General features: G+C 41.2%; 1 protein-coding gene across 1 annotated transcript in view; it reads right to left on the bottom strand.

The window, feature by feature from the left end:
* Window positions 1-14,804, bottom strand: part of TSPAN19 (tetraspanin 19) — a 35,098-nt gene that overhangs the window by 12,947 nt on the left and 7,347 nt on the right. Inside the window, exons 2-7 of the mRNA XM_025205555.1 lie at window positions 14,242-14,335; window positions 14,078-14,150; window positions 10,433-10,563; window positions 7,632-7,706; window positions 3,671-3,781; window positions 1,872-2,015 (exon numbers count right to left, since the gene is read on the bottom strand). Of these exons, the coding sequence (XP_025061340.1) occupies window positions 1,872-2,015; window positions 3,671-3,781; window positions 7,632-7,706; window positions 10,433-10,563; window positions 14,078-14,150; window positions 14,242-14,307 (600 nt within the window). The 5' untranslated portion in view covers window positions 14,308-14,335. The remainder of the gene's footprint in view (window positions 1-1,871; window positions 2,016-3,670; window positions 3,782-7,631; window positions 7,707-10,432; window positions 10,564-14,077; window positions 14,151-14,241; window positions 14,336-14,804) is intronic.

The raw sequence follows: 14,804 nt of genomic DNA, 5'->3' as shown, positions 1-14,804 counted from the left end.
GGAAAAGGGGGGGGGGGGGAGGGGTAGGTGGCAGCGGCAGCTCTAGCTCCTAGCTGCCTCATGCTTGATTGTATGGTGAAGTCCTTTTTTTCCTCCATGTTAAACGAAGAGAAGAAAATCTCCTCTTCTAAGTAAATATGATATTTTCTACGAGGAAAAAGAAATTATTGATCCAAAATGTGTGTGAGTCTATCTATATCTATGAATAATAAAATAATACACTATAAATATATAATAAAAGAGAAAAGTGTTTTTATATCCCTTCATGTAACCTAGATGAGTTAACGTTTGACAATAACAGGGGACAAGCCCTACTGGACAGGCAAAAACATAGAGCATTAGCAGATAATTGACTTTTGGGTGAAATTCATAATGCTAGTTAACAGCTATAAAGCCCTCAATGACCTGCATCCCACTGATAAGTCATGTCTTTTCACACCTGGGACTGCCAGAGCTGGGTGCCTGCAGGCGGATGCCACCGAGGGGTGGGAGCTGATGTGGAGGGAAGCACCAGTGCCCCCTATGGCCCAGGGACCACTCCGCCTGCCAGCAGCTTGCCCTCCCATCCCCGCCGCCAGAGAGGTAAGTTGGGTGTGTGCACAACACGGGGGTTTAATTGGCCCTAAATTGAAGCGGTGTTTTTAAAAACCCACTGCTTCAATTGAGGGCCCCCATTTTGTCACACACCCTATGTTCCTGGTATAATATTTCATGGAGCTTTTAAAAATGGTGGTAAGGTCTATCCTAGGGGTTGGCAACCCCCATCACACATGCCAGAGCATGGCACTCAAAGGCATTTTGCTTTGCATGCATGCCTCAGGGCAGATGGTGGGAAAGGGACCGAGGCTGCACTTGCATAACAAGGAATGGACCCCCTGCAGCTCCCATGCCGTCCGCCTGGAGGTGTGCATGCACCTGCCACCCACAGTGAGCTGGGCCAGGGCTCCCCAGACCTCGGTGCAACAGCTTACAGCCTCCCTGCTGCCTGCCACAACTAGCCCAGGCTCTGGAAAGGCCCCACCTGAGCATCATGGAGCCTGGGCTGCTTGAAGCAAGCAGTGGGGATGCTGCAAGCCATTGTACCGAAGTCTGTGAAGCCCTGGCCCAGGTTGTTACTGGCAGCGGATGCATGCATGCCTCAGGGAAGATGGCAGGGAAGGGGTCAGGAGTGAACTGCCACAACAAGAATCAGGCCCCTCGTGGCTCCTCTGCCATCCGCCCCCCGGTATGCCAACATCTTACAAGTCAAGGTTGGGGTATTTTTGGCATTCTGCCCAAAAATGTTGTGAATCCCTGGTCTCTTCTTATACTCCAACTTTCTAATAATTGCAGGTTTAGAATCTAGTTTCCTTAAACAAACTGGTCATTCTCTGAAGTTAGTGAATCCTGAGCTTTGGATGTTCTCAGGCTTATTTTTATGCTTTGTTTATTTTTTCATCCTGTAAAGTATACTGACAACTCAAAAAGCAGGTAAAGGCAGTGCTGTCACTATATAAATAATAGTTAATCAAAAAATTTGTTGCTAATGGATTTTTTTTTCTACACTGCCTCATTTCTATATCATAGCTGTCTACAGCACAGAACTGTGAATACCAAGAGCTTTGCTACTGCACAGGCTACCAGTGAATGTTCTCTCACAGTTATATGATGCTCCTAGGTCCTATTATCCTGAGGCTCTGATCAAGAATTTTCTGTGATAGACATTTGAAAAGTGAAATGCAAGCAATTGGCCCACCTATGAATGTCTTTGGTTTAACTAGGTTGCACTTTACTTATGTTTCAGTTTTTAAAAAGACAAAGTCAGATTTAGTAAAACATAATAATATGACAGTTAATTTATTCTTACTTTAAAATAAATATTTAGTCCTTACTTTACTGTACACTGAAGTTTCTGAAGCAACACAAAACCATTTCTTGATATTAGATATTGTACATGAGCACGGGACCTGATTTACATGTTCCATATGCTCATTCTTTTTCCAGTCTGAGAAGTTGTATCTTCCACAGCACTCCAACTAGAAAAGAAGACACATACCTAAGCTAGCTGTAACAGAGTTAACTTGTGGACCAATAGCAGTGTCAATGCAGCAGTGTGGATTGTAGAACATACAAGCCAATTCAGGACCCTTGTGACAAACATGGGTGGCTAGCCCATACTGAACTCTGCTTTGCTGCACTTATATTGCTAACTGATACTTAAATGAGCAAGATTTAAGCCACCTCAGGTGTATCTACACATGTTTCAATCACACCTCTAAGTGTAGCATAAAAATGCACTTAGGTTAGGATTATGCAATAGCACCAGCTGTTTCTGCAGACAGGATTGGGCAGCCTAAAGAGAGAAGAACTCGTTCTTAAAGAACATTTGTTTTTAAAATCTCTATTGCAAATGTATTTGTAAGCCGAGACCCATATGCTGCAATTTACTTGGTGTCATAAAGCTATTTTTAATATTGTCAAGAATCATGAAGATCACCTTGCCACAGTATATTCCATGGAAAAGTTGGCACTGTTTTTTAAGGACTTCCTTTAACAAGAGAAACGATTCATGTCTCACCATTTGATTTTCCAGGCTAATTTGGGGCTGTAAGATACAGCCCATTTAGTAGTTAGTGAAATGAAATACAACACCAGCAGGTGCTCTCACTTGGCCAGGGACAAAAATTACACATAAACCAATATAAGTGATTGAAAACAGATTCAAATCTGTAATGCAACAGAAGTTCCATGCATATAAACTGCTTTCAAAATGGCTGAAATCAGTTTAAGATAAACCTGGATGGTTGTAGTATCAGACTTAACTGATTTAGGCTAAATAGGTTCCCTGAACTTCTGACCCAGATCCCCTTCAGATCCAAGTTACTTATAGTCCCCCAGCATCCCAGGGATGCTTTGCACCTCTCCCACAAGCCGCACCAGACAGGGTGGGTGGGCTAACGTAGGCCCAAGCTGTCTGCTCCAGCCAAGCAGGGAGGCATGCTCTAGCACCCTCCCCCCCACCCCCAGCTTCTGGCCTGGGCAACTGCAAGCAGGTGGCTGCATTTCCAGAATCAAAAGTGAATGTTTATTCAATTGCTTGTCAGTTCATTCTATGCAGCTCAGACTAATCCGCCAAGATTGAATCAATTCAGCCTTGGGCTTTTTGACTACCTGTACTTAGCCATACAGTTGGGAAATATGAGTGTGATATAAATGTATTGGAGAAATAGGAATTGTCTCTTTTTAAGACGCATGATATTTCCATGTAAATGCCATGATAGCATGATCCTGCTATGCCCACAGGTCACAGTATGCAAGCTTCACTTTTTTTTACTATTCTGGGGCTTGAGTCCATTTCCAAATGCTGTTAGTATACACCAAGATTTCTAGCACTGGCCAAGGCACTTGAGAACTTTTACTGTTATGATTAGGTCCCCTATTGTGTCGCAGTGATCAGGGACTGTATTTGCCCCATACAAGGCTGCAAGGTAAAGTTTGGGATTTTTTTTTTTACATAAACCCAACCAAGTTCATATACCCCCAAGGTATTGTTGTAACAGCAGGGAAGCTATCTGCATATCATAATAAATAACTCACTAACTAAAAAATAGTGTTTATTTAGTGCTTTAAGACATGCCTAGTACTAGGATGATATAACATTTGGTCTGGTATCTTCTCATTTCCTACTTACACTGTGCTGTACATCATTCAGAATATGCCATGCATGTTCTTCTTGAGTCAGATTCTTATTCCCATAGTTGGAAATAACTGCATCAAGTCTATCACTCCACATAGCATTGGCCTGTTAACAAAAAAGCTTTTAAAATACATTACTAGCTTCATTAATACTGACATATTGATTGACTTAAAATAAACTACTGAAAATGCTTTATTCTTAATATAAGAGTAGTGCCCCAACAGAGATCAGGATGCCATTGTCCCAGGTGCTATACAAATTTGGAATAAAAAACAGGCCTTACCCCAAACAGCCTTCAGTAAGGATAAACAATATAAAGGGTGGAGTAGAAACAGATACACAGAGAGGTAACACAACTTCTCCAGAATCATAGAGTAGGTCAGAGGGAGTCAGTATTAGGTCACTGATCTCCTGACCCTTAGAACAAGACCTTGTCTGGAAGATACAATTCCTTTCCTGAGTGTGTTTTGTTACACTTCTGATTAAAAAAAATGTATGCAAAGGACATCTGCGCTATCTTATGTTTTTTGTTGAAACCTAGGCGTTGCTGTTTCAAAAGGCAGCTGTCAATACTTCCATGGTTTGAAGAGGGGAATACTCTAATCTATATTTTTCTTTTAGACATTCTGCTCTACTCAATGACTGTGTCACTGTGTTCTCGTTCTTATATGGGAAAACAGATGCATCCCTGAGAGTGATAGAAAAGAAGAAAGTGAAAATGGGAAGATTACTACAAGTTCAGTATAACAGCAGCTCCCAGGCCAAAGGAATTCTGGATCACAGAAAATAGTGGGATTACATAGAATAGAATGGAAAATGATAATGATGATTGTTAGGGTGACAATAATTTGGATCTTAGAGAGCACTGGATTTGCAGCTGAATACAAAAGCTTTACCTGTGGCCAAGCAAAGCTGCTGACCACAAGGCAGACTGATATTTAAGCCAGCCATTTGCTTATGCTAAGTAACCACCTTAACTGTGTCAACCATTTTCTGAGGGAAAAGCAGCAAGTAAATCTGTGTGAGTCTGTGTGCTGTGAACCAGCTACAGTAAGGAATGAGATAAGATAGAGGGGCCAAAAAAAGGTGGAAGATGGCACAACCTGAAAAAGAAAAACAGACTAGAATGTAAAAAAAACAACACATAATTGGTAACAGAATCCAAGATGAACATATGCAAAAAGGTGAATGGTGATTGGTGAAGAAACCTCTAGAAGTTTCCAGGTTTTGATCAAAGTCCACCCATTGACCGAAAAAAAGGAGTCAAGTTCTTAGACATGAGCTCATAGCAAAAAGGAATGTAAATGAATGAAATGCATAGGCAATTCCATGCTAATGAAGCAAACAGCAAACAGAGGCGGAGTTTGAGATGGGAGGAGAAATGGGTGGAACCAGAGGTGGAACAAGACAGGGTAAATGTTAATAAGTATAAACCAAAGTGTATAAATATGGGAAAAAACTATTGTTTGTTGCAGCTCCCCGTATTCCATCGGTGTGGGAGCTTGTCCGAAGCTGTCTCTATTTTGAATAAAGCCATTGCGAGCAATGTGTGCTCGTGTTTGCTTTCTGCTCTGCTCTGGCTAATGAGTAACAGGATCCATGGATAATTGGACTGTTGTCTCCCTAGTCGTTGGGCGCCGCATGGAGTTGGGGTCTAACAATGATGATGCACTATAGGTCACTGAAACATTTCACTAAGAAAAAAAGATTATTTTAACCCATTCACCTTCACTGGTCACATCTACACATGCAAATACAGCAGGATCAGTTTACTCCAGAGTAAATTACTCTAGAATAAACTGACCCAGGCAGGCATCTACACATCCAGGTTAATGGGAGCAGATTTGCTGCTCATGCCAGCAATCTGCTTCCATCCCCCCTGGTCCTGCATCAGACCCCTGCAGCAGCCAGGAGAAGCTCTAGGCTTCCCCTGGATGCTGGTCCAGGGGCTGGCAGGGAGCACAGGGCCAGGAGACAGCTGTCTCCTGGTGGGGGCTGGGATACTGCTTCCTGCCCCTGGGAGGGCTGCCTGCTGCTAGGGCAGGCTCCACCACTGAAGCCTAGGCAGAGACAATATCCCCTTGCCTTGGCAGCAGGGAGCTCCTGGCCCTGGGTCTCCATTGGGGGCAGGAGACTTGGAAAGAACTGCAGGGGGGGCGCAGATCCCAGCCCTGTGCCCCAATCTGCCAGTGGGGCATCTAGCAGTGAGCCCCTGGCTGGGCAGGGCTTCCCCGCCTGGCCAGGAGCTTGATGTTAGCTGTCCCACTGGTGGATGGGGCAGAGGGCTGGGACCTGCCCCACCTTTACATCTCTTTCCAAGCCCCATGGCTCAATCACCCAATTGAGGCAGTGGGCTGGGACCTGCCCCTGACTGGGACAGTTCCCAGCCCCTGCTCTGTGATTGCAGGGAGGGAGCTGGACAGCCTGTTCCCCACCAGCTCTGTGATCACGGAGCTGGGTGGGGAACAGGCTCACCAGCCCCCGCCAGCAGGGACCCAAGCACCTGCTCCACAATCAGGAGGTCTGGGTGCAGGGCCAGTGCTGGAAAATTCTTCTTCCCAAGGTACTTGGGTACCTGGTTGTGGGGATCAGGCTGGGAGATCCTTATTTCCCAGCACCAGTTCTGTGGTCATGGGGCAGGTGCTGGGAGATAAGGATTTCCCAGCCTGAGTCCCGTGATTGTGGGGCGAGGGCTACAGGAGAAGGATCTCCCAGCCCTGGCCCTACGATCAAAGAGCGGCAGCTGGGTGCTTGCTACTTGCATTTGCAGGTAGCAAATTTACTAGCAATTAGAGTAATTACTGTACAGTAAGCACCTGCATGTGTAGACATGGATGCTTACTGTGCAGTTATTAGCTCTACTGAGGTAGAGGTACTCCCCAGGTACCTCTCCACTATTTACCGGCTACATTCAATCCTCTTCCACTCCACCCCCAACTTGTCTCTCACCCACTGACTCCTCAGTTTACATCTTTACTGACTGGCTTTCTTGCATGCATATTAGCCTCTGACTGCTTTACTATTCATTCCATCTAGGGAAAGCACAGACCAACTGCAGATGCTTTCTCAGGGTATTTGTATATGAAAACTTGCAAAGAAGAATTTTTCCAACTATTTGAGTTGGTTTGATAAATTATACCAGATTTACCAAAATAACTGTGTACACCCAAAACTGGACACAATAATCCAGCTGAGGACTGAATAACACTGATCACAGAGGTATAGTTACTTCCCATGTCTTATATATGATGATCCTATTAACACTTGTCAGAATGAGATTTGCCCTTTTTTTGCATCATATTGTTGACTTGTATTCCAGTCCATTATATATGTTCCATATACTCTTCTTTCTTTCAGTACTGCTGCCTAGAGTGGTGTTCCCTATTTTCTATTAATTTATTTCATTTTTCGTTTTGAAGAGTGGCGAATTGTACTTGTCTTTATTACATTTCATCTTGTTTTTTTTAAATCATTATTTAGATTATATTGAACTCTAATTCTGATCTTCAAATACTTGAAACTCTCCTGGCCCATTCTACCCTATTAAATGAAGGAATTGACTTCCATCCAATCCCTTTTTACAAGCAGCTGTTAATAAACATTGCAGTACCTGTATCCATGTCTATGTCTTGCCCCCAACCCCGTGTATGAGTCTTACTAATGAATGTAGACTAATTTACACAACTCTTTAACAGGAGGTATAGGTTCTATGGAGATAGTGGAAGAGAAGATAGGACATTAATTGGCATTAACTTCTCTCTACAACTTGTGAATTTCTCTTGGTTCCACTTGCCAAATGGTTCCATGTGCCAGTATGAGCTTATTCAGGATCTGGACAAGGTCGTTGCAGAGCTCCCATCTATTGGCAGGGAGCACCCCATAGGGATTGGCTCTAAACACTTAAAAATATTATTATAAAATTAATAATGGTCCAATATATAGAAAATTTACATACCTCTTTTTTGAATGTGTATATTAGCACTGGTATTGCAACTTGGACACTGAAGACCACGACTGTGAGACCCATATACTAAAAAGTCAAATGAAAATAATATACTGTATCAGTAAAATTTATTAGACATGGAATGATGCAATACACAGTTCAATCCATAAACTGAACTCTCCTCGTGCGTGATTATTATTCAGGGACATTCCAATAATAGCAAGAAATCCGCATACATAAAAGCAATCGGAAAACTCAATACATCACTATCACTGCTGCTATCAGGTAGGGTTAGGCATCAAGTGGGGCATAAGTCACTGATTCTTGATTTAAAGAGGAAGCCACAACATAATTGAAATAATGAATGGGTGCTAATGGTAGGTAATAATTATGTAGCATTATGGTATTATTATGCTACTCATCTTCAAAGAATTGTAAAAACCCTTACCATGAAATTTGGGCTATACAGAAGTCAGTTAGTATTAGTATAATAATACATGTTTGCATAACTGTAGGTGTACACCTGGAAAGTGCCTAAACATGACATAGGTAAAATTTAGTTACCTAAACTCCAAAGAGAGATCTAGATTGGCCTTATTTCATGAGCCTTAAAATACACTGGGCATCAAAGTTCATACAGGGCCTCCATTTTGACTGTAAATTCCCATATGCTCCTAGACTTGCCCTTCTGGCCACACTCATAAGTGATCCACTTTGAGCAGCTAAACGCCTAACTCCCACCTAAGCTCTGCTGCAATACAGACTCATGCTGGGGAGGTACCAAACCCAACAGCAAAGAGCTAAAAAGAGAGAGTCACTTTTTCTCAAAATGCACAGTTGGTGGCAGTGGTGATGCCAGCATATTATGTAATAGTTAGTGGTTAGAGCACTAACTTAGGAAATGGGATACCTGGAGTATAGAACCCCTTCAGCCTCCAAGGATTCAAATGCCATATCTCCTAGTCCTAGAAGAGGGTCCTAAACACTAAGCTATAGAATAAGTTGTATCGTGGGTACCTTCCATCCTTCCTGGTGAAACTTGGTCACTAGGCAAAAAGGAATGCAAGTATAATAAGGACAGAAGGAAAGTAAGCAAATGGGACCATGACTTCCTATCTCAGAGATGCGAGCACTTAAGACAGGGAGGCGGGGGACACCTGGGTTCTGGTTCCGATTTCCTAGACCACTTATGCGCTTTGCATTAAATAGTCATGGTCAATAAGCAGAAATAATCCTGGGTTATTTCTTCCACAGGTTTTTTTTTAAGTGAAGCTAGCAGATTAATAAACTAGATTTGTGTTAGAGGGAAATCATATGAAAATAGGACTAGAAGGGGCCTCAAGAGATCATTTAGTCCAAGCCCCTCCTCATAGTAGGATCCTCCTTGTTTAAATCACCCCAGACAAACAGTTGTCTAATCTGAACATGAAAATTTCCAGTGAGGATGAATCCACAAAATCTCTAACTCAGCAGTCAGCAAACTTTTTGGGCTGTGGGCTACAGTGACCCAGTTCAGGTCAAAGGCGGGTGGGTATGGAGTTAAAGCTATCAAAGTAGTAAAAACAGCTGAGGAATGCAAAAAGAATTCTACCCGTATCTATCTTGAGTCAGGTACAGGGCAAAGGATCTCGATCCCACTTCCCTGAACCTTGCATCATTGTGTTGAGATCTTTTCAATCTGATTTCTCATTTCATATCAGTAATATCAGTGTGCATTTCCTTTGCTTAAATTCAAAAGCTTTAGAGAAAGAGGCCGCAATTAATTCCAGCAGCAATAAGAATTGTCCCTCTACTCAGCCACGGACATATGTAGTTTGGGTTAGTGACAATTTCAATTATCCTTTCTCTTCCTACACTGTAAGGAGAACAATAAGATAAGATTAATAAAATAAGATTAATCACACTGCTCAGCCTATTCCTGCAAACAGAAGTCAAATTTTCTGTTTGTGATGCTGAAGTGATACACCATTGAGTTCTTCATCCACATTTGCTAGGAAGCATTGCCCAAGGGAGTACAGACCCCTTTTAGCAACATAGCTTGCCCAACAGGCAAATTACTGCCCACAAAGCAATGGCTTAATGTGAAATCTCTGAGCACCCTATTGAGATTCTGTGTGAGGTAGAGGAGTCATTTTTTCTAGAATAGTTCCAGAAAAGCAAAGATGACAATGTTCAGTAGAACTGACTATTTAGAACTGAATTCAGGTTTAAATTAAAAAGGCCTACTAAACCATTAACAAAATTATCTTGGTGGCAAAACTTACAAACAAACTGCTTCTGTCTGGTTTTGTCACTGCTGGACATTGATTACTTCCAATAAATAATTAATCTGTCGACATTAAAGAACTGCGAAGACTTATAGCATGCTACAGTTTCACAAGTTATTATAAATGGTCCTGTGCAAGAATCAACTTTCAGATCATAAAGCACTAGAGGGTTTGTATAAAATTGTGTCAGGGTTTAGAAGCACTTTTTTTGGAAACTGCAAATGTTAACAGATACCATTTCTAAAGTTCCACCATTTTCATATCTATATGCCTAATGCCCACTAGTATTGTGACTAGCTAAAGGCATTTTGTTACAGCTCATTATTATCTTATAATATCTTTTCTTATGCAACACACAGTTTCTCATATCATGGACAGTCATCTTACATTCAGGTTCCTTATCTGTTTCTGCAGACCTTCACACATGACCCAGATAATAGTTAGAGTAAAGCATAATATTGGGACGATCTTTTTTACTACATACATTGACTCTGCTTTGCGACCTAAATTGTCAAAGCCTGAGGCATTTCACTAATCTCTACTCACCAGAACTAGTAAACATCTGATTTCTTTGAAACTTCCAATGCATCCCAAGAATGAAATAAAAATAATGATGGATCCAGTGCCAAGCAATATGTAACAAAGATAAGATACCAAGTGGTTCTCACCTGTGAAAGCTGAAACAAAATGCATTCATAAAATAGCATTTCTTGTTCTTGGTATCTTCTACTTAGAAAGGTTTTGCCCTAAGAATATATTTTTAAAAATTCATTAAACTAATTTCTTGAAAAGCTTTGTTGAATGATATAAACAGTGGGCACGACTACATGAGAAATGTTAATGTGCATTAGCCTAATTTAATACGCATTATGGGCTCGTGTCTACACATGTGTACTCTTAATGCACATGGAAGACGGCAAAATTAGGCTAATCACACTTAAATTTGATACCTTAAGTGATATCACACTTAATTTGATACTTTTAATGCCAAGTCCCTGCACATGTAGACACCTGCCAAAAGTCCCTTAATGTGCATTAGCTTAATGAGCACTAAATTTAGTCACACTTAAATGCATGTGTAGACGCGCCCAGTAAAGTGACAAAATGAACTTATTACCACCAGTTTCTATGGCTTAAGAGACACAGATACGCTTGCTCTTCTATACTACACTAACTACCATTACATTAGCAACCATAAGACTCCAGTACTAAATTAGATGTAAACAAGAACATGTCTAAGGGTACAGATAGCTAACACATTTCCACCAATGTCAAAAAATTAGTGAAGAGACTCGATATATGTATATTAAGTTATAGATATATAGATATAAAGATTCCATTCCTAGAAAATGGCAAAATGTATAGGAGGAACTTGATACCTATTACTGAGGTATGGTCAAAAGGGAATAGGAGATGATCTTGGCTTATCACTCCAGATGGAAAACATGCAAAGTTCAGCACTATTTATTGATTTCTGGTTTCAGATCCATAATTATACAGAAATTTCACCTTGAATTAAATATTACCAGCCCCTGGTGAATTGAAAACATGGAGTTTTAAACAGCAATCTAGAAGACATACAAAAAACTAGAGCTCTTGGTCCAAAATGATATCTTTTATTAGACCAACTGGAAAATGGCAAGAAAACTGTCCTTTTCTGCAAGCTTTCGGGAGCAAAGTGCCTTCGTCAGGCTCGGGGAAAAGTGTAGATGGTACAAGAGGGGAGGGGCCAGCCCTGTTGTGGAGCAGAGAGCCCCACCCAGGCAAGTGAGCATGCCAGGGTGCTGGGGGAGTCTAGTTTATCTTAAACCAGGAAGGGGTCTGGGACAGACATTGCATAAGCCGGTTTGACCCAAATCAGTTAAGTCTAGCACTACATTCAACCAGGTTTATCTCAAACCGGTTTCTGCCATTGTCAAATGGTTTATGTGCACTGAACATCTGTTCTGTTACAGGTTTAAATCAGTTTCTGATCACTTAAATGGTTTATGCGTAATGTCTGTCCCTAGCCGTAGATGCAAGGATTGTTTGGTGGATAAGCGGTAAACTGAACCTCCAAATTCCACCAGAGTGGAGGTGCTGTGTGATCTTAATCAAGTCACTTACAACTAGGACCTCAAAGGAATTAGTTGTCTAATTTATACTTCAACAGGATCTGGACACCTAACTCTGTTTGTGGATCTGGGCTTTAATCTCAAGATGGCACCCTACCCTTTCTTCTTCCTGACCTCAGACTAGTGCACATAACTACTCGTCCCTATAACATTCTTTGAAGTTTTGGAATTGATCAGATGTGGCCTTCAAAAGTTGTCCTGTTACAGGAAAGGTGCATGCCATCAAGCTAGCAAGAAGGGCTCACTCCAGGCAGCTAACAAAGGTTTTAAGTAGACAAAAAGGAAAGCACACACATGTCTTGTTGTTAGCAAAAAACACTTCTTTGAGAAAACAGAAGCAGAGCATTAGGTTAATACAAAATATTTTTGGACATTACATTAATGGTGCTTTACACTGAGAGATAAACAATATTACTTATTATCTAACATGAGCTAAATGAATCTACAGTTCAAACAAAGTGGAATATTCAAAAATGAGATTCACCAAGGCAACTAAATGTACAACTTGCAATATTGATCACTTTAAAATTCCAAATAAAAACTTCTTGGAAACAAAAATTAAATCCTCAAGATCAACAAGAGAAAATGTTTCAGATAGACAGCAAAGAAAAAAGAATAATGCAGAAATTTCTAAAGGTACAGGGGATAAGACAGTTCTGAAGATGATAATTCTACAGCATGTCATAAGGCAGTGTGAACGTGTACATATGCACATTCATAGAATCATAGGGAAGTAGGGCTGGAAGGCATTTCACAAGGTCATCTAGTCCAGCCTCTACACAAACACTCCAGTTTATGAGGCAGATGCTAGGGTGATGGTATATCATATACCTTACATCAGGGGTCAGCAACCTATGGTCCATAGGCCAGATCCAGCTTGAGAAGCAACTGGATCTAGCCCACTAAGGTCTGATCCAGTCTGTGTTTTAAGAACAGTTGGCTGATCCTCTGCTTCTGTCTAATTCAATTTGCATTTTACTAACTGCTAGCTGATCCCAGCTCTGGCTCTATTTCCAATGACAATGCTGTCCTGTGGGGATGGCTGCTCTCCTTCCCCTCCATTGTCCCTGTCAAATTAGCCACTCCAAATCCTTGCTTGCCATAACTGATGGTGGTGATGAGGCGCAGAGGCTGCATGGGTGGCGAGGAGAGCAGCCCACCCCACAGAGCACAGTCAGCTGGATCGGGAGACTGTCTGCCCATGGTGACTACCAGGTGAAAAGGGGTGGCCCGCCCATAGTAAAAGGCTGCCTTAAATAATTAGATTTCCGCTGCTGTAGACCAGAAACAGCTGAATAGCCACAAATTGCACTAGATTTCTTTGCCATGTGACATGTTATGTGTCATGTGCGTTGAGGCAAAGGGCATGACTACATTGATCAGAGACATAACAATTTTGGCATCCTGGGCAGAGCAGAGGTGGGAGGTGGAGGTTGTGTGGAGCAGGATCGGGGTATTCTGCTGAGGGGGTTCCAAGCAAGTCTTACCTCACCTGTAGACTACCTGGCTGCTGCTGCTGCTGCAGTGTAGTCACTGCACTCCAGCTGCAGCAGCCGACATGCCAGGGGCTCAGGACAGCTGCTGAAGTGCAGGTTCCCCAGGGGCCACCAGTCTGGCATCCCCTCTAAATCTGCTCTGGGGGTGGGCATCTCCTCACTGACTTCTAGTTATACTACTGATACTGTCTGCCAACCATAAAGTTGTATTCATGTTCAGGTCATCTGATCATCTACACTAACAATCACTACACACATAAAACAGGGCAAGTCTATTCTGAGGAATTGTCAGGGAAAAAAGAAATATATCACTAATTTGTATTGACACAAATATACTGATTTCTGTGACCACATTAAAAAGTAAACTGCCTATAGTAATCGGGGAGACATGTTTATATATAGTAACCCCATTTCAATAATCATATTTGTGTAAAGAGGGAAAACATAATTAACAGTAAAGTTAATAATGGCATTTTAATCTAACACTGCCACCTTGTGACAAAGCCCTGTAATTATATTTCTGTAGTTAGCTGGTATATCTTTCGGAAACCGTGAAAACCAGAAAAAGTACCAATACTCACATAAAGCGGTGAATAAGTTGTTTCTGTCAAATAAAAGCCACAGAGCGAATGTAAAAGCCATGAGACCAAAAATCTGAAAATAATAACAATTATTGCTTTAAATTAAACACTTGCTAAATAACATATTCCAAGCAGTTTAATTTAAAATTAATCAAGACTCTTACCAAGGAAATTCCATTAAAGATGGTTAAAAAGTATTTCATGACTATTATTTTATTTCTTGTTTTCATTCTTCCTTTTGATTAATTTTAATGGCTTCTGAAAATATAATTAAGATAATTATTAATTCAATCAATATAAAGTTGTTCATAATTTCAGTGAAACCAACTGCTACTCAGATGATATTTTCCCTGACAACTGCATGAAACACAAGTTTAAATATTTATCTGCTGCTTTAAACTACAAAGTACAAGCATCAGAAAAGGTGTTCAGGGAGCTGTCACGTCTTGTCTGTCTCACAGGTATGATCCGTCATACCATGTCTTTTTCACCTTCTTCTATCACAAAGACCCTTGGGAAAAGAGGTAGGACAATGTGTACACAAAAAGCATTAGAGATCTGCCTTTTGTATGCTTACATCCAGTTTCTTAGTTATTTTTGTGCTTAATTTCTGTCAAGTTAATTTGAAATCCATAGGAGTTAGGTACCTATCCGTTGCATGAGTCATAGATCTGAATCACAGAGACTGATTCAACTTTTACTGATGTTAGCCAAAACACACACACAA

The sequence above is a fragment of the Alligator sinensis genome, unplaced genomic scaffold, assembly GCF_000455745.1.
Source record: "Alligator sinensis unplaced genomic scaffold, ASM45574v1 scaffold976_1, whole genome shotgun sequence".
NCBI classification, from domain to species: Eukaryota; Metazoa; Chordata; order Crocodylia; family Alligatoridae; genus Alligator; species Alligator sinensis.
This window is presented reverse-complemented; position numbering and strand designations above follow the sequence as displayed.